The 25,511-nt window shown below is 37.7% G+C and overlaps 1 protein-coding gene across 1 annotated transcript; it reads right to left on the bottom strand.

The window, feature by feature from the left end:
• Positions 1–351: 351 nt before the first annotated feature.
• On the bottom strand, positions 352–24,153 carry TMEM156 (transmembrane protein 156). The gene is made up of 7 exons (XM_029084412.1): positions 24,054–24,153; positions 19,321–19,602; positions 17,594–17,764; positions 15,775–15,882; positions 12,539–12,640; positions 6,987–7,091; positions 352–467 (listed from the first exon to the last, which is right to left on the bottom strand). Exons 1-7 carry the CDS (start codon positions 24,151–24,153, stop codon positions 352–354), a joined length of 984 nt encoding a protein of 327 aa, XP_028940245.1.
• Positions 24,154–25,511: the final 1,358 nt, after the last annotated feature.

Below are 25,511 nucleotides of genomic sequence, written 5' to 3'. Positions count from 1 at the left end.
CACACTGAGTGACAAAGTGAATGCAGCTCATCACCTGTTCTTGTAGTTCCCCTAGCTGCAGGCCCAACAACAACATCTGTCTCCTTTTTCCTTTACATTGTAGGAACAGGGATAAGAAGTGTTCCTTGGCCGTGCAATCATACTGGAGGCAGCAGCTGCTGAAGTGAGCTAGAAAATGACAAGTGTAGGCAGGATACAATGCATCAAAAATTGATGCCAGCTAATGGAACAGGGGGCTTAAAGAGCCTGCACAGTGCCCATTACAGCCCTGTTCTGCAAGCAGACAGGAGTGCTTCCCTTCAAAAACCTCCAAGTGTCTGTTCTGGAGAGAAACACATCCTGGCATGTGTTTTATACAGAGCCCAATAATTGTGCCGAGTACTCCGGAATGTGCTCAGCAATCTGATTCTGTGAGCTCTTTCGTACTGAGAGGAGTTTTTGTTTTAATGTATGGTTAAGACTTGAACCTATTAAGAAAGCAGAAAGAGAGGAGGAATTTATCTTTCATTATATTTAAAAAAGAAATATGTAATTGGGGGACTGCATACAGTCCTGAAAACAATTTAAAGCCGCATGTGGGGCATAGATCTTATTTCATCATTATCTACAGGAATTCGTGAAAGCATAAAAAATTATGTCTCCCAAAAATGGCCAACTGGCAAATGCAGTATGTCAGTATTAGTAAGAACTCTGCCTTCAGCAGCATCACACTCAATTTTATGATAACTTTAACTATGGTACTATCACTTCTGAGCACTGAAATTATGCTTTTCAGAAAAAGGGTCAAAAGGATAATTGGAAGGATTCCAGCAATTTAAAATCACACCTACTGTTCTTTACAAATACATGCATGATTTATCAAAACAGCTTAACTGTAATCTTCCTCTCTCTCCTGAGCACACATGGTATGGGCCTTTGCTAGAATGTTTTGAACTATGAGTTTCACTGTTTTCCCTGCATAATTTGTGTCTTCGGTTGTTTGTGTGGGTGTCTTGCTCAAAGACAGATGAGAGAGGGATTCTTTTAAATATGAAAACATTTTTATATAGCCACAATCACATAATAACAAGTAGGCAAATAATTTTTTCAGCTGCCTTTCTGTTTGTGGTACTAAGCTCTGCAACGATGGCATTTAAAGACCCGTTTAGGAAAGCAGCAGGGGCCTGAGCCAAAGCCCAGGTAATACCCTGGATGGACCTGCATTGAATTTTCCTCGTGTTAGACTGGAATCTGCACTTTTAAATTTCTACATTGCTGGGGGAGGGTATTCTTAGAAAATGATAGCAGTGATGATACTCGGAATGCAGCTGAATAGGAATCAGCCTCTCATACACGTAGTTATTAACTGGTCTCTTGTGCCAACCACCCCGCGTGGGAGGTTTCCTGTCCATGTGCTTTTAGAAACAGAGGAGAGAGACCCATCAGCTTCTTTTATTTTACAATTTCTGTGAAAGAGCTCATCACCTTTTTAGCCATACATGTTTCCCTTGCGCGCCGTCCCTGTCAGTGACCTGCCATATATCTGATGTTCCAGTTTTTTAATCCATTTCACCTGAAGATGAGACTGTGCCTTAAATTCTGTGTTCACTGGGAGACCAACTTGTCTTATCTAACTATACAGCTACACTGTAACTCAGAAAGAAATACAGAGACATGAAGCACCTCACATGTTCAAGGATCTCAAAGCTCTTTACAAAGCAACAAGGAAGTGCCGACGGCAAAAGGCAATGTTCGAAAAATCACTGGCAATTGCTGATGTGGAACTTTCATTAGCTTTTATGCAGCCTTTGACACGTCCACTGGTTTTATTGAGAGAATTAATGGGAGGCAGGACACTAGGATTGTTTCATCTTGTCCTTGGGGCATTGACTGTCAAAGAGACTGATGCAGTAAATAAACTGTTTGGGGTAATAGTGACCAATTTGTGTGAATTTAATCTAACAAGAGCTCAGCTGGACACTTTTTACTTAAAAAAAAAGTCCACAACAATTGGCTTTAAGACTCTGAGTTTTCCTTCTTTCTTTCCTCAAAATGGCAGCACTTCATCCTGGAACTGTCAGGTCTGCATTTGTCTCTTATTTCCCCAAATAAAAGAGAACATGCTTTCCTGTGCAACCTGCTGTAGGGAACTTGCTTTGGCAGGGGGGTTGGACTAGATGATCTCCAGAGGTCCCTTCCAACCCCTACCATCCTGTGATTCTGTGTGATTCTGTGAACACTGTTCTGTCCCGTCATTCCAGAAATCCATTGATGCTCCTTTTGATTTAGAGAACACAATGCTGCTGCCCCTTAAACAGGCAGGGGACAGAAGTACGCAGGCAAGGGCTCACAATTACTCTTCGTGTTATACCCGTGTGATTTTTATTCTGCCCTGATCACTGTAAGATTGAAGTGCACCTTTGCTAGGGAACAGGCTGCACAGCCAGTCTGCCCAGACTCCACATGGCCGCACCACTGGGGAAAGACAGACTGCCACAGGACAGGGCAGGGCACAGGCAGGACACAAACACAGAGCGAAGTCACTCCATGGACAGGCTTTCTTAAGCCTCCAAGGGCAAGTTAAGCCAAAATCTTCCCTACATAACAATGATTTCAGGGCTAACCACGAGCAAAATCATCTGCTGAATGCTCTCATACCTTCAGATAGGCTGCTCACCATAGGTAGGAGTGTTTTAATAGGCATGGTGATTTGAGTTTTATTTGTCCACTTTTCTTACTCCAGTTATTCTTTGCTGCTACTGTTTTAGAGAACAGACATTGAATCAAGTATGTTCAGAAACATTAGTCTTCTTATAGTTTCACATCCTGCATTTTTTTAAGTAAAGGGAGCTAGTAGCCTCACTTCGATATATGAATTCAGTATTTATCCTTCTGGTCTGCTCTCACAGATTTCTTGCTATCAGTCCAGCTTCTTGTTTCTGTCTTTGCATCTGTCACAGAAGAGAGTATTCACTTAAAAAGAAAAAAAAAAAAAAAAAAAGCAGGCCCAGATATACATCCCATAGTTTTAGAGCTGCTAGAAACAATAGCTGATGAAAGTAGTGCTTTTAAAGTTAAAAGTACCAGCTGATGCAAGTACTGCAAGTCAGTAATGAGGTGTCATCGGCAGAGACAGAAAAAGTTGGCTCTCCAAAGCCTCATTCTAGCATGCTGCCCCCTGAACACCGTTGCCTCCAAATGCAAATATTTGCCCTGAATAAAATGTTCATGCTTCCTATCAAAATAAACACCAGCCTTGAAATTCACAGTAATTCGTGTCACCTTTTGATGGCACTACGGAAATACATCTACAGCTGTCATATGGAAAGAGAAGACTGTCTTAAAGCACTTGAGAGGCTTGGCTCGCTCATTTTTTCCGGGACAGTCACTAATACGGTGGTTTAATGAAAGATGGCAGAAAAACAGAGGAGGATTCTTAACTTCAGCACTCAAATCTGTATGCACACACACTAATACACACACATAGAGATATATAGATATATCCACACATAGGATATAAGTATACAGATACACATGACCATACACATGTGGGTGGCCACATGTGTGGTCATATGTCTATCAATACATTTACACTCTATGATCAACAGTATTGTCTTAAATATAAAGACATTAAAAAGACATTTATAAAAAAAAAATGTCTTTTTCTGACAAAAAGATAAAAGTTCAGCAGAAAGTATCAGTGTGTTATTGATTATTGATCTCTCTCCATCTCTTAGCAAGACAAATAATTCCCTGTTTCAGATTGGAGGGACGAGCAAATAATATGCCTAATACTTTGCTCTCCTGTCCAGTCTGGATTTTTAACTTATTAAATTTCTGTGGCTAAAAACAACATTGTCGAGCCTTTCAGTTTTCAATGTGTTGGATTAAGGGCCATTGCTGAGGTGGTCAGCAGTTTTTCCAGCTCAGTAGCATTAATGATGGTGGTAAGAGTGATCTCTGATTTTCCATTTCTCCTCCTTACAGCTGCTGCTGTATCTACCACACCTACTGTACAGCCAGCCTCCTGACACAGAAATCAAATAAACACAATGCTGTGGTGAATGCATTCTCTGAGTGCAGCTCCAGCTAGCTGGAAATGAGGAAAAGCATACCTCAAAAGTGGTTTGCCTTCACTGGTCTTGCCTATTTGATCCAGTGCAGGCATTGGGGTAAATCTTACCAACCAGACTGAAGCCAGATTTGAAGCAGAGAAGGGCAGGTGTAAGCACTATCCCCAGTGGAGCTCTCTCAAGTTTCTAGCTCAGGCTAGAACCTTTCCTTGTTTGAGACTCTTGTATCGGTGGTCTGAAATGTATGTCCTTCAGAGGGGCAGCTGGTAGTGTGATACAAAGATGATGCTTTTTGATCAAGAAGCTCCTGGTATGTGTTTGTCTCCACCCCATCTCCTTCTTGGGAAAAAACAGGTTTTATCAAGTTGGTGGAGTCTATAACTGTCTTTGTCAATTCTGAGAATTTAATAATCTTGGCATTTTTCGGTCTCAGTACTCAGCTGTTCATGTGCAGCACTTCTAATGCAGCCAGCTCCTCCCTGATGAGCAAACTAGTCTTTAGTAGCATTCTAGAGACTTCACAGAGACAGCCCTAGCACTTGTGAGAAAAGTAGACCACAACCTTCTTCCACAACCAAAGTAACCAAAATGTCTTCTAGCTAGCAAGCTTTTCTGTAACTGCAGTGTCGTGTCGTTAGCTACTGAGCCACCCACAAGCACAAGCAGTAACGACCTTATCAGATGAAGGGGGAAGTGTTTCTCTGCAGGAAGTGAAGCAAAACTAAAGCAGAAAGTGTTTCTATTATTTTCACAGAGTATTTAGCTTTGAGACAGTATTCCTTTGAGAAATGTTATTCAAAACCTACTGTGATGAAAGGCAAGATCTAGATCCAAGTTCCTGCCTCTCCAGCCATACCCTTTAATAATCTTTCTGCACAATGCCATGTAACATTGCAATTTCATGCATTCAGCATTAATCCCACGTATCACATCCAGCTTTCAACTCCCTGCCAGCACTGCTTCTGACAGGAAGGCTGCATTATGACCAGGAAAACAAGCCTTCTTCTGTGCAGCACAGCACTGGAGCAAGGTGTTCGGGGTCTCTCAAGATACTTAATCTTTTTATTTCAGTCACTGACCCAGAGGTTAAAGAAAGGGATAACTTCATCCCAGAGTGTTCTGGATCTCATTTATTGCCCCACAGAGCAATCAAAGATTTGCAAAGCTGTTCCATCTCTTCTTTCTATCCTTTAATACATAGCACTTAAGATAATGAAAGCAAAAGGAGTGCTAGCAGGATCCATCCCAATGATCTCCCACCTCTAGGAATACAAAAGTTAAATTTGCATGGGAATGGGACATGATGATTTTTTTCCTGCTTCTAAAAGATGAGTTTTGGTGAACCCAACATCCTGGAAGGACAAAGCATGCTGCTGATCAGACATAATACTGTATAAATGAAGGCACTGAATGCTAGTGAGCCCCCCTCCCTCCCCCCAGGAAACACATCCTATTACAACCTTAAAAATGTCTTGGTTTTAACCTGAGAGTAAATGCTCTCATAGGAAACAATTACAGTGGGTGAGTAAGTGGCAGACAGAGATATGAGAAGATAAAGGCTTAACTGACAGACAGTTGAAAAGTATCAAAAAGAAATGGTCTGGTACTGAAGTCCTTGGAAGGAGTCCCTGGGGAAAGGAAGAAGCTGCCCTACAGAAAAGCTGATGGGGCTCTGGGAAAGGGCCTGAAGTCCAAACGGCAAACAGCTGAACTGAATCTGAGAACTGCTCTCATCTATGTCATGGACTTCCCCAGTCACATTATCTTTCTCTGCCTCCTGATAGCCTCATTTTAGAATAGTAATAATGGCAACTTCCTGTCTTCGTAAGTCTTCATAAAATCTATGGCTGGAAATCATTTTAAAAGTGGTCAATATTTTTAATTACTATAATACACTGTCCTGTAACCAAGCTAGTCTCTCTCAAAAGCCAAACAATAATTTAGCTTAATTATTAATTTATTATGCCAGTACCTCATCTTTTGTCAGCAATGATGTTTAAAACTTCTTCTTTAGCTCTGCTCTCAACATACAACGTCATTGTTTATGGTTCCACATGAAGCACAAAAATCAAACTGCTCTTCAATACATCAATTTTTTTAACACATTAAAAAGATAGCAGGACATGATATTGAGTTTGCAATAAAACTCCACCCAATTCAAATAGATGTAAAGAAGAACCTTCTTAAACTTTTAACCTAAAAGATTCACCATAAACAGTCATATAATTTGTGCAAGTAGCCATAACCTTGTCTATGCAATTGATATATTAGTCTGTATTACTTATTCAAGTAGCATCTGTTCTGTTTATAGGCATTACAAGTATTGCCAGGAAGAGGTGTCTCTTACTGCACATTTCTTTTCAGACTTGTTTCCTTACATCTGGACTTCCTGAAACAATTTACTGGAGTACAAGGGCTGGAGAAAGTTAGAAGTGGGAGACTAGTTTTACTTCTAAGCTGAAACCAACTTCTTGTCACGCCTTCTGACTGCTGTAATAACAACTGAGTGACTGATTCCTTTTGTTTGCAGAATTTGATCAGCAGACTATTTATTTCAAAGACTTTATTCTCTTCAGAGATCATTTGTAAATTGTTTCTTTCCTCTGCCCTTGTCAGAAACAAATGCCAGCATAATGCCAAAGTCCAGGACACAATATTCTATACCAGAAAAACAGCGTTCGAATTTTCACTGAGGTCTTCAGGGACACACAGGGTTTAAAAAGCTAACGTTTTATTTTATAGATGACTCTTGGCAGCAGAAGGAAAATTGATTTTGTTTCCCTGCCACCTAGTTCACACAAAACACATTTTCCAGTTTGTCATCTCATATACTTGGCTAGAAATAGTAATTTAGTTTGACCAGATATTGCATACTACTAATGCCAAAAATATGAGGCAAAACAGAATCTTTGGAGTTGTAAGATATTTACTCACCTTCTACAGCTGATGCACCCACATGACAATGCTCTTGTTCAGGAATTACAGGCAGTATCTTTGTGGTCTGTGCAGCAAGTGGAATCTGTTGTTTGCTGGTTTTCACTACTGAAAGTTAAAATAATTTTTATCCATATTATTACACAGCAAATACATCTGCAGAGTGTTAAACATTGAATCTTCAAGTTTGAAAATAAATGAGACCTGTCTGAACACAAGGCAGAGGTGGACAGAAAGTTTCAACGTGGAGTTTCAGTGCCTAGAGATGCAGACACACGTCAGGAACTCCTGAAAGTACTAACCATGTTTTGTATTTAACTTTCTCTTGGTACTAGTGGGACTACAACGTGTTACTCCTAAGTCTCCCTGGGAAGCAGCTTGAAAGTAGGCAATTAAATTACTCTTGAAAATTTTACTAATAGCAAAATACAAAAGTATGCAAATTTGGTGTTAACTAAGAGTCTCCCAAAATACTAAAAACCTACAGTTGACCAGTTAAGCGGAAACAATGGAAATTTAGAGTGTGAACTTTCTGATTCATTTTCACATAAGAGCAGCCCAGTTTGCCATTCAGGAACATGTGACGTGGCCTCAGCTAACTTGTCATACACCCAGGGAGAGCTGCTGGGTATCACCCAGTTGTTAACAAAGATGACAGCATGCACTTGAGAAGCAGGGAAAAGTGTGGTGATGCCTTTAGCACATTGACAATCCTGATATGATCCTGATCCAGATCCTGATATCATATCTTACTGGCATACAGATAAAGAAATGTAGAAATAGCACTGTCAGACAAATGAACTCAGAGCTGTTGACCTAATGTGTTTTTCAAAGAACTACTGTAAAATACAAATAATATTTTAACTCAAGGTCCATCCTGTCCCTGACCATCCATAATTTCTGTAAACCTGCAAATGGGTTTCTACTGAGTTCACAAGAGGATGAACCGTGCTTCTCGTATGTAGCTACATCTCTTCTCCACAGGCACTATCATTTGTGTTTCTCTCTGTAAAAATGCAATTAAAGAGTAGAATTTGGATCTTGGTAATTAAGCAACTGAATATGAAAGTAAAGTTAAAACAAAACTGAGGCAGTTTTAAAAATAGCAATGGATCTTGTTTCACCCTCAGGACAACCCCAGAAAGAATAGGAATGTAGACTGATATTCCCTTCAGAGCCTGTGCTCTACCAAAAGCATACAGGGGCTAGGAAAACCTCCCTAAAATCACTTGCATGCTGTAGATTTTATCCTCCTTTCTGAAACATAAAAAAAGACCCAAAGTGGTAATAAGGCTTCACATTTTTCTCTGGAAATGTTGCATCTCAGAAACTTTTAAGTCTGTGTAAAATCTTGAATAGTGTTACAAGCTTTGCTTTTCCCAGCATTATTCATCTAAGTTGCAGAGGAAAAGACAACTATTCAGCTATGTCAGGAACTGAAAAGGATCAGAATCAAACAAGTGATGCTTCACTTGGCCAGGATGAAACAAATTTCTCATTTCTTGGCTTTCCATCTATGTGCTGCTGTAGAAGATGTATTTTGCCTGTCCTCTTTGCTAAAAAGAAAATGTATTGCAGAATACAAGGAGGCATGAGTCTGAATTCACAGGGAACCCAGCCCCGACACTATTCAGTCAAAGTTTGTTTTTATTTCCAACCTGTCAACTAATCTGAAGCTGTAGCAATACATTAGAGAGATGGCAGAATTTTGCCTATTTCCTCCAGTCTTGTGGGAGATGAACTATTATTTTAATACGATAGCACAGAAAACAATACAGGAATTCAAATGACTGAGAGGAAATTTGTCTTGTTGTTTCTTATGTGCAAATTACCGCTATCAAGCGCACTTATATCAAATGCTATGGATGTCACAAAGTCTAAACAGTCCAGAAAACAATTGCAGGCCAGAAACCCTGAAGGTTTATTCTCTGAGTCCTAATTGTCACCATGATCCTACAATGTCCCTTCTTTCAGAATGAGTTATAAAATTACCATCCATGAGAATCAACTTTGCATTACAGTGAGTCAAGAGAAGTGACTCAGGGAATCCTATATTTGTCTCCTAAAATGTAATGAACCAGACTGTGACTCCATGAGCCAATGGAGTATCACAGAAAATGAGAGAAGTATACCATGTGAGCAATGTGGAACAAAGCATTAGGTTTGAACTAAGGTTGCTCACAAAGACTGAAGAGTAATAACATCGTGATATTAACAATATGATTGTCTGTCTGCACAGTCCCATTCTAACATAGGAATGGGAGCAGGCCTTTTATTCCTCTAGAACTTATGCTGCTTTCAAAATAAGATAAAAATAAACAAAGACTGTAATTCTTATGCTGGGAAAAGAAGGTCTAAATAGGAATTTATAGTGGTAGACTTCTAGTAATATAAATACGCACTTAAGTATAACCCATATAATTACATTAATGAAACTTCCAGTATGAAAAGACCCTGCTAGGCAGATTCAACCCAGGTATTAAAGGCCCTGATTTATGCAATGTTTCCTGTGCAACCTCTTTTTTTTCTTTTTTTCTTTTTTTTAATTTATGTAGTGTACAGTTCATACACACTGGCCTGCTCCCAACAAGGAATTCTGTGCCATGTCCCCAGGCTTGATTTTTATTTTTTTTTTTTTTTAGGATACAGCTATATGAGAACAGCTATACTTAATCAGTTGCTAGTAGTGCAAAAAGCACTGAAGTGGTCTAGGGAAAGTGGGCTAAGAGAAAGGTACAAGAGCAGGATAAGTGTAGCTGCCTCCCTTTCTCTGGAACTGAGGCTGATTTAAGCAGCAAGCTGCGCATGACAGTTTAGCAGTTTCTATCTGAGTTCTTTTAAAACACTGTGCAGAATACTGTCTGGTCCTTCTAATTGCTATTATTAATTTATTAAGTTATTCCAAAAACCTCTTCTACTGCCTCTTCAATTTGAGAAAGCTCCTTAAATAAATTCTTGCAATAAAAGTCTCCTATGTGGGAATCTCTGTTATGAACACAAAGCAAGGAATTTACTTTTCTTCTATGGATTATTTTCCATGTGCTACTGCTATCAATTCCTACCTATTTGACACAAAAATGCTCTGTGACTGGAAATACAGATCAGCCACTTCTTAAATAATATGTAGTTCTTGTACCGAAGAAAAACCTCCCTGTATTCTTTCCCTTCTCCTGTGGCTGTATTTAAGGGGAACTGTGCTTTTGTCAATTCATATCATTCAAGGGACTGTTTTACATGAACTCAATGGCAGGAACAGATCCAAAGTCTAGAAAACATGCTCCGTCTAACCCATGCTCTAGTCCATACTTTTTTGGCTTAACAGCACAGACAAGATTTAGTCAGCATTTATGCCCAGAATGCTTTAAAGCTCCCCTGCCCTCATTATTTGTGCTTAATCCTTTGTAGTACCGTGAACTTGGAAGGCTGTAACTTTAATCCTACCCTAGAGAACATACTACACATTTTTCCTCCTTTCCTTCACCCACCAGATTTAATAGCAATGATTGATGGACATACAGCCACTAACAGTTTCACAAAACTGGTCTCCATGCTGTAAATTATCTTTTTGTAGGACCACTGCAATATTACGACAGTAATTTCCTGAGCCTGCCTAGGAAATAATTCTCAAAGTATAGGTTGCCTTCTTTTTCTCCCCTTATTCTCTCTGAACTTTGAATAACCTTTTAGTAGTAGGTATACATCTTTTCATCTATATGAGATACTGTTGCATCCTCTCAGATACATATTTATTTAGCCTCATTACAGTGTTTCCAGGGTCATTTTATTGTCTTCAGTGGGTCTCAATGTTTTGTTTCAAGATTCCAAGCTATGCAATTATGACAGGGAATATATTACCAAAGGCTGTTGAAGAAGTCATTGATAGTTATTTATAATCCATTATCACAGTATCAAATCTTAAACCTAGCAACTGTGGAAAGAATAATCTCTTTTCATATGGTCTTGATTCCACTTCAAATTATATTGATATAAATCAGGAAATCGACTGGATTGACTGGAATCATGGTGTGTGGAATGAAAGAATTTCATATTAAAATAAAACCTATTATAGCAGTTCATACAACTAAGCATCTTTCTAGGTTAAATGGATAGACCTAAGTGGGAGGAACATGGAAGTAAGAATGACAGACCACTATGGGATTCCTATTCTCTTCAGTAAAATCTAGTAAAAAACTAGATTTGAATTTCCATAAAACTCCATTGTCAAAAATGCCTTTGGATATACAACACTAAAAATGCCATTGTGAACATGCTGATAAAACAAGCATGGTATTAGTGAAGCTACTCAAGACAAAAGATGTCAGAAACATAATTCCTTTCCTGCAGGATGAAAATAATGAGCTCATAAATACAACTTAGAGGTAGCCAGCGCTTTAAAAGCGAGGAGCATAAATTGTACTCCCAGGAGAGTTCAGACAGGGAGCTATTCAATCTTTCCTAGGTAAAACTGAAATGCCATGAGTTACTGAGTTGTAAAGAGAAATTATTGAGTCTCCTCATACTCCTGAAGAATCAACAAAGCAAGCAGGGAGGTACCAAAGCCTAGCCAAATTTAAAACCTTTTTCCTTTTTTTTAATTAATTTGCTAGCTTTGTAGTTCTTGTTTTGGAGGGAGGTTGGTTTGCCATTTGTCCTGTTTTTGCAAGGATAGAGATAATTTTCTTTGTAGTAGATAGGAAGCACTGTGTTTTGGTTACAGTATGGGAATTGTTATGAGGACACCAATCAGAGCTATTATTCTACATTTCCATGTTAATCTTTTTAAAGATAGAGCTCCCTTCATTAAACCAGAATCCATGTAATTTATTAAAGCATATGACTATTTCAGCAATATCAGTAACACTCAGAACTACAGCTGCTAATTTCCCCTCAAACTGGAATTTTTTATCAAATCCTAATTTCTGGAACCAAAACTTTGGGTTTAGCCATGCCATTCAATTTATCTGTGCTAAACATACTACACTCGCAGAAGTGTAGCACATTTTAATTCCTATCTGAGACTAGAAAATTGTACTTTGTGGGAATTTTTCCCTAGAAATAGGCTACGAAGTGCCAGCAGTCATGCTCTGAGTCCTGCTACAGCCATCCATTCCATCCAATGGTAGCAGATTTTGCAGAGTCACAAACACATAGACCATACATACACGTGTGTACATGTCTGTATACTTTTCATATACACACAAAGCACTCAGCTGACAAACCTCAAATGTGGCACACAACATGATCAAAAATTAAAAGGACTTAAAAACCCCAAAGTCATTAATACAGACTGGGAGAAGCATTCCCACATGATATACATAAGTTTTCTTACAGTTTCATCTTCAAAATTATTTATTTATGATATAAAAGTGTTTCCATAACATAAGCAAGATCAACTTTTTGTAGGACCAAGGTAACTTTGAAACAAATCTGAAGCATCCTTAATTAACTCTATCCTAGCAAAACCAGGACAACAGGAAAGACTTAAAATGTTGCTCTTGACCTCTTCAGGCCTCAAGATTGACTAGGTTTTTATTTTACTTTATATTACTTACCAGCAAAAGGATGAATTTTAGTAGCAGATATGGTTCTTCTTTCATGTCTAGAACTCTTTCTTCTTAGAATAGTAGAAACTGCTGCTACTCTTTGTTGACAATCTGTTTTAAACAAAATGCATTATTCTCAACTATAGAATTACATATGGCACTGATAAGATGGAAATCTGTTAAACATCTTATTCTTAAACTCTTAAATACCTTCCATGAAAAAAACAGGAAGGTTTTGAAAGAAAGTGATGAGGGAAAACCTAGGGCCAGATGTTTTATATTTTCCTGAATGAAATTTTCTGGAAACTACATGCAGGTTTGCTACTTTCAAGTTATTCCTTTCTTTCTCTATACTACGTATCTTGAACAAACTCTGGAAGGCTGTCAAAGAAGTACATGTTCCAGTACAGGTTCAGACTCACACTGCTGCCTGTGGAATAGTAAGGACAGAGTGTACTGGCATCCTACGAAGCTGGTAGATTCTTCGCAAGTGTGGGGTGTTCACCTGTGGAAGCACAGTTTGAGAGCAAGCTCTACACCACCCAGAGAGAGGGAGAGCTGGGTTGAACACTCTGGCTGTCCTCAGCACCCAGTTCATAAACTCCTCTGTCTTTCCAACCTTCTGCTGCTCTCTTAATACTGTGCTCTTGGTGGGCTTATTGCAGTGGGTTGTGCAGCTGTTATGGTTAGCTGTGTTCTACAATGACGGCAGTTCAGGGCTCAGCCAGCTTCTCATGACAGGCTCACTCCTATTTTGCATAGAAGAATTGATTTTTAACATTTTCTTTTGAGAACACTAGAAAACATCATTTTTAAGAAATTCATTAAACTAGGATTACTTAGGTCATGTTTTTTTTTATGAATAGCCAGTGGACATCTAATGTGCTGAAGCCCTAAGCATGCACTGTAACACTTAATGTCAAAGGAAGCTCTGTAAGTGGATGTAAGACAAGAGTGGAAGGGAAAAGGCAAAAGGACTAATTTCTAATCTAGTTCCTTTGTCATGGATCGGTTGTAACCTTCACCAAGTTTATTTGGGTATTTTATTTTATGCACTCATAGAAATAACTTCATTAATGTTTCAGAAAGTCTCACAGTCTGCCTAGCAGAATGTCTTGGAAGGTCTCAAGAGGAAATGAATAATTCTGTATTTCTTAACAGCTTTCAGTAGTGCTCAGAAATTAAGAGAAAAACTACTAACTGAATTATGACTGTAGCTGTTTTAGGCACATAGTAATATTCCACTGTGTTCTTTGGGCAGCACTGAAAAAAATGAGTATATAGACCTGCAATTAAAGGTGGCACTGTTATATATACACATAAAGAATACAGCTCTTAAATCTGATTTTTATGTGCCTGTCTTTTTGTCAGTAACATAGAGATGTTGTCTATAATGTTACATATTGTAAATTTAACTAATAAAAATACTATTCCTCTATTAACATAAAAAGTGTTCTAGAAGCAAAGGACTAATTAGAAGCCTCATTAGAAGCCTTAGGGCATTTAACCTGCATTTAATAGAAAACTGATGTTTAAGAATAAAGGCATCTTCACTAGTAATAGTTCTGCATTAAAAATAGGATGTTATGACTCAAAGCATAGAATATCATATTCATGACATTTATAGGTAGCTTTGAAATTACAAATAAATGACCTTTAAATTAGAGCATCAAATAGCACACTTATAAAAACCTAATTTACACTTTTTGGGATTTTCATATACATAAAATAGGTCTCAGAATTTGGGTTTAGCAATAAGTAAAAGATGGCGTATTTTAGCCAATATAATCTTATAAGGAGTTTCTCTAATCATTTGGGAAGGGGGGACACAGACTTGCCATTTTAAGCAACAATTTGGCTTATTCACTAAAGTATATGCATAAAATATTTACATTATGCAAAAAAATCACAGAAATATTTTATGTGTGGGCACTCTTCTTCCTTCTGTTCAGTTATGATTAGATCTCGACTCCTATTGCTCTTTCATTTACAAAACCAGCTGTGGATACAGTAAGGATGATTGGGGAATGGATATGGCTCATCATTTTTTTATTACCTCTGTGACCAAGGTCTCCATTTGGCAGCTCTGGACTACAAGGAGAATTGACATCTGCCTGGTAATAGCAACTAAATGCTGGGTTGTCCAGAGGCATTCTGCCCGCTCAGGGCTGACACAGGCAGAAAGTCTCAGGAAATTGCTGTGAAAAGTATCTAAGAGCTATTATCTCAGGTAACTGGTTAAGTAACACTCTTTTCACACTGATGAAAGGGAGTGTGCTCCTTGTACCACCTACTTCTAATTTGGGATGGAAAAAAAAAGGACCATCAGCTGACAAGCAGCCAATTTTCTGTACTGCCTTCGTGCAAAGGACTTTATCTTGATTGCTCAAAAGCCTCAAGCTCAGGGTACTCCTACACTTTTATTCTTGCATTCTTCCCTGTATATTGCTAGAAGAAATACTGTGAATCCCGATTTCAGCCTGTATCCCAAGTGAATAGCATAGGAAGAACCTGTCTTGGCTGGTGAAGTTATTCTCTAGAAACAATTGTTTCAGTCTCTGAAATAAGGACAAGTTCTTTAATAGCAAAGTTTTAATCACTTGGAATAGTCAATAGTGCTGATTCAGAAATCACAGTAATATTTTCATTGCTGAAATAACAGCAAAGACAAGAAACATAATCTGGGCTTTATTCAGCTCTGGGGTTAAGAAGGCACAGCTTGGCTGACCTGTTTGGGAGTACACCACCACTGAATTTAGACAACCAGTTTTTAGGGCAGACAGCTGAGTGCACATCTCCTCATATCTATCCTGTAATTTTTCTTGACCATGACCTAGATGAATCATCTTCAGGAAGGAAAGGGTATTTCAATCTGCTTTTATTGAGTCATTGGCATTTCTGCTTAAGACCTTCAACAGGGTTCAACTGTAATTGTTTTATCTAGTGGAATCAGTCTGAAACCACAAGTTCATACCACTAAGGATCATAGGCCACCAAGCGTCTGTCAAAAACCCCGTATTTCATTCATCATCTACACTCTTGGATTTGCACCCACAATTCAGAGGTGAGAGGTGATAATATCAATCACCTGAGTTATTTCAATTGCTCTGTAAGAAGCTTTTACTATATTACAATTAAAATATTTGTGTCAGAACCACATTTAAATCAACAGCTTTATTATTGTAAATTAATAAATTTTTAATTGCATAGAAACTTAAATTCAAGCAGACTGACTTGTTACTTACAGTTTTGTTCATTTTCTTGGACTATTTTGTAGATGACGACTGAAATAGTAAACACAAAAACTACTGGAATCATAGTGAGCCAAATGATCTTCGTCATACACATTGGATCTGTCCATAAAATGTAGAAGAGATAAAATGAAGCAGAAAATCACTGGCAGAGAAAAGCAGAACATTTGATCTTGATAGGTTTTTGGACCATGCCTATCCCCACAGATGAAAATTTAAAACAAAACAGAAGATTATGCCTTATTTTTTGTTTGACACTAAGTTTCCTATCTAGAATTTAGCTTCATTTTCACCTGTATCTACCTCCCCATGTCTGAAATAGTTATATGTAGCTAGCCGAATGAAAAGTTTTCCTGTTTGTATAAACTGCTATATGCAACTCAGACAGGAAGAAAACGCTTCAAAGGTCAACATTTCTATTTAAGGTAGAAAAAGGGTAATATATATCCTCTCTTTGTTTGGATAGAGCACAGAAGGAATTGGTCCACTGTCCAACACTGGCCTGTACTGGCATTCTCAACCTCCTGGTCCATCTTCATATATGAGAGAAAGTAAGATTCTACATATAGATTTTTATTTTAACAAAAAGTGAGGAAATGCCACCAACAGGACCCTTCTTTTTAATCAAAGCTGCCTTGGGGGAAAATTAGCATGGGACTGGGTGTGGGAGATAGGCTGCTCTTTCAGACAACAGCTGCTGAAGAAATGCACCCACATTCTGCAGGGAATTAGTTTAGCAACTAGTACAAGCCAGGACTATATATCACAGAGAAAGGATGTGGGGAACTTTCCTCCCTATTTGTTTTAAAACCTTTCAAACTTCTTTGGCAGCTGCATGTTAATGCATACCTTACCATTGTGAAATAACTATTTTAAAAACCAATTATGTTACTATGACTCATATAAAATCAAATTACAGACTATAGCCAAACCACTGTCTTCCTTTCTTTGCCTTAGAATAGTATAATTAGACCTACATCAACTCCCCTTGTGGGTCTTCTCCACTGAGAAATCATGAGGTAACTGCCAATAACCCCATGGCTCTTTGAGGCAAGCACAGCTCATCTCTCCTAATTCAGAACTAAAAGTTTATTTTATACAGTCATTTAGGCCCCTTTCAAATAGAGTACTCTACCCCATCTTGTAGTGACTTGTAATGACTTGTATATCAACCTTGCCTATTCAAAGCCCTGAGCTTTGTTTTGAAGTAAATAGAACAAAGATCTATTGTTTTTATTGTTCATTTGAGATAATTGCTTCCCAGGTAAATCACCATTAGGAAAGGGTGGTTAGCACATAGTTTTGATACAAGTTAGCAAGCCAGCTTACAAACTATACTCTCATAGCTAGACCTACTTATTTAAATGAAAATTAAGCTGCCCTCTCTTCTCTAGGATTTTATCTGGACTTTTTTAACATAGGTTTAGACAACTCCAAAACACATATTTTTTTCCAGCAAAGGTACAGCACAAAATACATTTGCCACACAAAAATAGAGGAATGTAATAATTCAGCAATTCCCAGGTGGTAAGTGTTGCATATAGATGCACTGAAAGCCCTGACCATGGTCAGGCACCAGCCAAAAAACTCCTGCAGTATGAAGAGAAATTTAGAAAGCTGACATGTTGTCCTCTGGGAAAACTAAGCCTAGTTCCTTTTACTAAGACATGATCAAAATTGTGCTTGCTTCTTGTGAAATACTTAAATACTTCCAAATGGTTGCTGAAAGCAGAGAACTATCTACTGGAGATTTTTTGCAAGATTGATATTGTATCTGGTTTGATTTCCATTCTGACACTCCTTTGTAACTTACATTCCATGTAAGACTTCAGTTGCAGTGAGGTATTTATACAGTCGTTTTGGTCTTCCATCATTGCCACTAGACAGGAATGATTCAGGTATTCTTTGGCTGCATTTCTTCCTCCGACTATAGAATTATTGATGTGGATTTCCAGCAGGCAATAAGTATTACATTCTACTTCTTCTTTCTCAGAAACCATAGTGAAATTAAAATATTTGTAAAAATAAATAACATCTTCTGTTTGCACTTCAAGTGAGCCTTTTGATTTTGGAAATAAAAATTAAAACAAAACTTTTATATAACATGTGGTAGTCAAACAGACAACTCTCAGAAAGAACAATAAAATAAATTCTCTGTTTCATTTGCAAGAACATACAGTGGGCTCTTACTTTATTGACTATGATAAAATGGACAAAAGAATACCAAGTAAAGTTGTCCTGAACAAATCTGAAAAGTATTGATTATCTATACAAAATATATTTCCCCTGCAAATTGTAGCCCCTTTTTTTACTCTACTACCAGCTTCAGAGCTTTTCGAACTTCTGTTGTTTTGTCATCTGTTGTCAAAGGTAACAGACAAAAATCAGGCTACAAAAAAAATTAAAACCAAGTAAAAGCCATAACAGAGATTTGAAGCGTGCATCTAGTCTATCTGCTAACAGTTGCAGAAGGTCCTTGTTTCACTCCAAACCACACAAGCTGTGAGACTTGCACAATGTCAACAAGAAACGTAGCTAGGTGAGACATGGTAAAAAAGTGTGAGAGTTGTATGGGTATAACTGAGAACGGAGTATTATGCAGTTGGAAGAGAGCTGGATTTGTCATATTCAGGACTTGGCTTGTTGCCTCTGTTGCTGACAATGTTAGGAAAGCAAAATTTAGAGGCATCCTGTTCCCCAAAAGTTTCCAGATACTTTGTTAAGTGTATATGGCACAGAAATAATACTCTGCTACTGCTCTGAAAAAGATGTGGATGTTGCTGAACTCCTCTCTGTGTTGCTGTGCCAGTCCTTACTCAGTGCTGCCTTCCGTGAAACATGCATGGCCATTTCTGATACTACAAAGTTGTGGATATCATAGACTACAAGCACAAAAAACGGTTATTTCTTGTAGAGCTGCCACCTGAATAGTTACCATCTTTGAATTAGTTCTTCAAATGCTTGCTCACAATCTTCATACAGTATCAGCAATCTACATGTAGAGTCCCTCAATGATATTTAAAAGCACCTTCAGCGTGAAAACTGATCAGAACTACAACTCCTTAAAAACAAATTTTTTAGAAAATTTAGCAAGATTAAAAGAATAAAGATGGGGATATAAAACTGTTCATAAAAGCTGGATGGCAGACGTCAAATTTGCAACAGAAATATTCCAGGTTGCTGCTGGATAAGGCACTCTTTTCGCACAGCACCCTTCTTCCAGATCAATGCAAAGCCCCCCGAAGATAATGATGCACCCCTACTCCCGATTTCGTACAAGATCTTCAAAGAAAATAAACCAGCATTTTTCTACTGACATGTTTCACTGACAGCCAGGAATGAATGCCACTGAGGATCTGGCATAAGACCTGCATTTTCTAGCCATGCACAGACAACCTAAAACAAAGGTTGTTCATAGATTTGCAAAGACTGTAGACAACAGCAGCATATTATAATTTTCTTTTAACTACCAAATAAAAACATGTATTTTATGTTGTAATTAAGAACTTCAAAATTAAGTATTTCTCTTCCCATACTTACTTTTTTTAGCTACTGACTCTGATACTTGATGATCAACATTCACATCACTCTTGGAATCACACTCCGTGTGTTTAGTATTTGACTGTTGTTCCTTCCTGGAGGACTGGCAAATACACACAATATTTTGGAAATTGGAATTATTTACAATGGCCTTCAGTAAAATAGTCTGGTTTTCTCTTCTTTGTTGTGCTGATCTTTTGCAAGAGTTTTTAAACGTACAAAGTGGAAAAGTGGTGTTATTTGATGAACAGGTATCCACACATGACACAATTACAGTGTTAGCTGTAAAAAAAAAAAAAAAAAAGTACTATATTAGCAAGACAGTCATATAGGACACACAGACAAATACGTGCATGTGTGCATGGAAGCATCATGTGATAGATCCTTTATCCACCTTAAGCTGAAATGCACTTTCTTAAGAGTTATGGCAGCGTATTGAATGCATCAGCAAGTGAGAGAAAGCCAAGCACAGATTCTTCCCACAGCCTCAATGCTGGATTTTATTGATGAATTGTATGAAATCTCTTGTAATACTAACTTGAATCTGTGGTGGTATCTAGTCACATTCCTGTTTCAAAGCTGTTCCAATTTGATTGTACTTGAAAAGAAGATGAAAGCACTCATGTTTGGAGGGGGAACTTAGCCCTGGAACCGTGGAGTTGCAACACACCAGTGCAATTATGTTGTAAAATAGCTATAATCAGAATGAAAACTTTATTTCCAATGACATTAAAGCCACGCAGTGAAAATACATAGAAATGCTGCTGAATCCTCCAACCACACCCTTCATGTTCTCTTATATTCAGCCAACAAACACAAATCTTAATTATGACCATTGGGTTTGGTACTCACCGTCAAATTTCAGTATCAAATTACTGTAGCTAGAGTACATTAATGCAGTTCTGGCAAGTAGCAAAAAACGCTCAGAATTAATTATTAAGCATTATTTTAGTTGTCTTCCACATTAAAGTAAGACTTTACTGTACAAATCATGCATTTTTACTTGGGTTAACTTTGAACTATTTTTTTCAACATGAAAAAAAAATTAAGAATAAAAAACTTCTGGGACCCCAACATGAAATATGTATTTAAGAATACAAATAACCACTTCCCAGAGTTGGTGCAGCACTAACCTACAGTTTTGTAGCTGAGCTTACAATTTTGGTAGTACCCTTGCATCTCTATGGAGAAGAAATTTTGCATCTAACTCCAATTATGAATAACTGGAGTAATGTGTTCCTAAATCCTTATATATAGAGAGAAAAACACAGCCTTTAATTGCTCCAGTGCTCAGCTGCAATCTGACAGCTTCAACAGGCCACCTGTGCTCACATTGCAGCAGGCTGACCTCAGAAACGGTTCAGTGCAGGATTTCAGACAGGATACAGAAATAAAATCCAATGCCAAAGTTAATTATCTTCACTTCACTAATGGTACATCAGAGAGTCATAAACTCCTTATAAAACATAATAAATGGAAAGGTAAAATACACAGCCTATGCAGGTAAGGAAATAACTAATTTTAATAGAAAATGGAAACATGTCAGACAAACTTTAGGGCTTGATCTTCCCACGAGGCAAGTCAAAATATTTTCCTGAAAACACTTAATATCTGACCCATGCAACCTGGAGTGGAGCAGGCTCCTGAGGTCAAATTCTTCCAGCTGACGGAGGCATTTTGCACAGAGCTTCTCTTTGGAGATGAGCAAGGAGCAGAAATTGAATGCCCATCCTGTTCTTGTGGCAAGGCATGTGTGCATCTGAGCAACTAGTCTAATACCACTGCTACAGCTCTCCAGGTCACCTAGTGGAAATTCCCTACCATACACCTTTCACCAGGAAATTTGAATGGGGACTTGGGAATCCACTGACTGTGCTGTGACAGCAGTCTACACACAGCATTATGAAGTTCATTTTGGACTTCACACACAGCTAGACAGGTTCGCTCCAGAGCTGCCTGTGAGCCATGTGGTAGGTATGTAAAAGGTCTGTTATCTGAGTGGAAAAAGTTTGAATGCTGTCTTGTTAGGGAGGGTGCACACCATCTTCTTGAAAGATCTCTACTCAGAAAGCCATTCTAATAACTATCTAGCATCAGTGAATTTTATTTTCTCCCAACTCACAGGATGGTGGATTTTCTAGGCAGGGATATATAGTGTTGAACACTGGAAGTAGGGCTGCAAAACGACTAGCCTTTTCAGTGGATTACAGGCCAGACAAAGAGCCGTACCCACAAGAAGCTTCCTCCTTACTGTAGGGCTGGGAAGCACCCTCCCAAACGTAAACATCGCTGGAGATGTGGGAAGGGTTTTGTGAAATCTGAACGCAGACAGCCTGAAGAGTTAAGAGGATCACTGAGACGAAACCATGCGAAGTATCTCTAGGAAGTTGCTTTATATTCAAGATCTGTAACCTGCATGCTTAATGTTAGGAAATTCTGTGATTATAAAATTCCTTTGTTAAGCCTCTATTAACAGGGGGGTTTTCCATAGATTGTCCAACTCCATTAAAATGAAATTATTCACAAGGGAAGATCTGAATTTGTAAAAATCTTGCTTCTCGGTAAAATTATAAATATTTCATTTGGGATTGGCTTGACTTTTTTTTTCATTTGATCTTGGTATTCTGTTTTGAATTAATTAATCAGTATATAAGATTGCATCTTTAATCACTTCCTTACAGAAATGATAGTCGTCACATAAGATTGCAAAGATACAAGGCCTACAGTACAAGCAGGGGAATACACAACTGAGAGATGAAAGGAGATGCACTCCATCAAGTAGCTGGATGCAGAGGACAGGACTGCGATTGAGAGCTTCAGGTTCTGAAACAACAACCTCCTGCTCTAAAGCAGTGTAGTTTAAAGGTTCAATGACTCCTAACCAAGCAAGTGGGTTGCTTAACAAATATAGAGGAAACATTTCACTTTTGGCAATGATGAACTGTAATTTTGATAAATTTTTAAAGACTTGGGTTTTCGCAAATTTATTTCCCCCTAAATTTCTGTCTAATGAGAAATTTCAATTTTTATTCCCACTCCAGAACGAAAATAAATGCTGGAGCTTCCCCTGGGATAAAACATCCAATTTTCACTTATTTCTATCTATATACTTTGCTTGCCCATCATTTTGGAGTTTATATTAAAAACATGAAGATCTTAGAAAAGCCTGTGGAACAAGGAGGTCTCTGACACTCATTTAGGAACGCCTCACAGAGGAAGATGCAGTGACTGTGTTTCATTTCTCCAAGATTTCTTGACAACAAATCTGTGTGGTGAGGCTTCCTGGGGTAACCACCGATTTGAAACATCTACAGCAAAGTAATTCCATACATTTTGGGTTTGCCACAACATCTGAAACAAAACCACTTTCCAGCAGGTTTTCAATGAACCAGAAGAATTTTCAAAATAAACAGTTCAACATATTTACTTTCTCGTGTAATTTGGACATTGTTATACTGTCTGTTACATAGTTATACAGTTTTTAGAATGTCCAAAATATGACAATGATTCTAATTTTCCAAATATAATTCTGTGCTGTATTCTGCTCATATACTTCACAATCTTATTTTAGACACACTGTGATTAAGATTGCATGTAGATATGAGAATTGGAGTGATCAAGCTATTGCAGAATAAAGCATCTCCAATAAGAGCAATCTGGGAAAGTTATTGTGGAAAAATGCAATTACTCTTTGATGTTTGACAGTAAGGTCAAGGTTTTCTTCTGGTAAGAGTCATGTTATTGTTTATTTGCATAGTTTGTGCTAACAAATAGTTTGATTACTTTTGCATGGAGGTGAAACATTAATTATTCCAATATCTTAAACTGACTCATCAAGTTTATGATATTCAAAACTTCTGACAGCTTACCACGTTTGTTCATTTATAAACTATAAAAATCTACAAATTATATTCTAGCTACTGTCATGTTTATTCTCGTGGTTAATGAAAATAGAAATGTAAATATAAGTGACCTAATCTGGATTTTTTATTTTTTTTTTCAGAAAATTATGCTTCATAAATAATTCATTTCATGATGCCTGAGAGCACACATCATTTGTCTAAGGGATTCTTTTTATTATAACATTTATCTATTCAAAAGCTTACTTAAGAATGGATGTGACAAAGCTATTTTAATATTAATTTATTTATGGATTTTTAACAAAGCACTGAATGCATAACTTACACACATATATTTTGCATTCATCCTAAATCTAGTACTGACCTTTAGGATCACCTAGATGTATTTGAGATTTATGTTAAAAGATTTGCTTCACTCAGTTACATCTATCCCACCCTACTTTCTGTCAGATTACCACTGCATATCTCTTTCACAGACAGTATCTCATACCAGACAGTAATTGTACAAAGTTTTATAGGCATTTACATATAGAAACTTAGAAAAAGTTATTTTTTAAGACATGAGTACCTGCTATTAAACAACATACAGATCTTAAGTATTATTTTCATGATGAAGATAGCAAAAGTACAGTTGCATGGAAATAGTTACCAAAAATTTTGCGATGTACATAAATGAATGACAAACTCCGTTCAAATGACCACATATAATTAACTCTGTTGGTTAAAAATCTAATGAAGAAAATGTATATGCTTTGCAAAGTCCATATGAGTACAGCATCCTTAACATTGCTTTTAGGAAAGCACGTGACAACTTTTAAATTGCAATCAGACTTTAGAATAAATAAAACGCTATTTTAAAAGCTGATCACTCACCTTCATGGATTTTGAAAAATTCAGGTAAACATAAAATAAACATGGTAATTATTCCTAGTCCTAATCTGAAGAGTACTGATTTTCTCAAAAGCAAGCACATGTCACTGAAGCACTCCCATCTAGTATAGTGGTGGTAACTTCCTTCCTGGTTTAGCTTTTAACTTAGTGCAGACTTTTATGCACAATAACGCCTATTCATTTCCTTTTTCTTTTTACTTCTCATTCTGTTAAGCTGCAGAAAGCCAAGTGCAGTTCTTACATTGGCATAGATGAGGATGATCCAAATTAATATGCTGAAGATAAAACTCATGTACCACGATGAAAAAAAGAAATAAAAAATCACACATAGAAACTATTTTATTGATTTGGGGTAGTTCTGGTTTAGGAACATCACCCTCTAATGGCCACTATCATAAGCCTTCTTAACAGCAAATGAATCATCTTTGTGTAGCAATTTTGTTCTCATTTGGCCCATAAGATTTTAAAAAAATTAGTCAGACCCTTGTTATAAAAATGACTCAGAACCACATGAGCCAGATACGGAGATTTTATTGTTTTATTTATATATACAAGCATTGGGGCCAGGGGGGAGATAATTTTATGTAATACAGAATCTTTAAGACTTTAATAGACTATTAATTTGATAATTACAACTTAAAGTTTCTGATCTGGCAAAAAGGTGATGTACTAACTACAATGAACTGAGTGTGAGATGTTCATATTATCATTGTTGCTGTATTCTTAAAAGACAACAGATAGGCTGCCAATCTGTAGAGTGATTTCAGTGTGAACGTTACTACCCTTTACACCGCAAGAAGGCTGGATAGAGCCATTACTAATCCTACACATTGTAGTCACAATTTTCATAGAATCATAGAATAGATTGGGTTGGAAAAGACCTCCAAGATCATCAAGTCCAACCCCTGATCCAACTCCAATTACTATATCATGGCACTAAGGGCCACGTCCAATCTCTTTTTAAAAACCTCCAGGGATGGTGAATCCACCACCTCTCTGGGTAGGCCGTTCCAGTGCCTGATTACCCTCTCTGTAAAGAATTTCTTCCTAACATCTAACCTAAACCTCCCCTGGCGGAGCTTGAGCCCATGCCCCCTTGTCCTATTGTTGGTTGCCTGGGAGAAGAGACCAACCCCCACCTGGCTATAACCTCCCTTCAGGTAGTTGAAGAGAGTGATGAGGTCACCTCTAAGCCTTCTCTTCTCCAGACTAAACACCCCCAGCTCCCTCAGCCTCTCCTCATAGGACTTGTGCTCAAGTCCCTTCCCCAGCCTCGTTGCTCTTCTCTGGACCCGCTCCAGCACCTCAATGTCCTTCCTGAACTGAGCTAAACTTTCCAGTTAAAAAAGTCTGACAGTCTGTTCCATAAATTCTTCTTACAGGTGAGACTGCAAAGATTTTTGTAAAGTTACAAATGAAAGTACTCTGAATAATGCATAT

The sequence above is a fragment of the Antrostomus carolinensis genome, unplaced genomic scaffold (assembly GCF_000700745.2).
Source record: "Antrostomus carolinensis isolate BGI_N321 unplaced genomic scaffold, ASM70074v2 scaffold39643, whole genome shotgun sequence".
Lineage (NCBI taxonomy): Eukaryota > Metazoa > Chordata > Aves > Caprimulgiformes > Caprimulgidae > Antrostomus > Antrostomus carolinensis.
Note: the sequence above shows the minus strand (reverse complement) of the source record. Positions and strands in the feature narration are given on the sequence as shown.

Excerpts from the sequence above, each read along its gene's own strand:
- TMEM156 (XM_029084412.1), bottom strand. The coding sequence starts at position 24,153 with ATGTGCTTGCTTTTGAGAAAATCAGTACTCTTCAGATTAGGACTAGGA. Across the intron at positions 17,765-19,320 it reads AGAGTCAGTAGCTAAAAAAA|AAGAAGTAGAATGTAATACT; the intron begins GTAAGTATGGGA and ends TTTCTGAGAAAG. Across the intron at positions 468-6,986 it reads GGGTGCATCAGCTGTAGAAG|GTTCAAGTCTTAACCATACA; the intron begins GTGAGTAAATAT and ends CTTTCTTAATAG.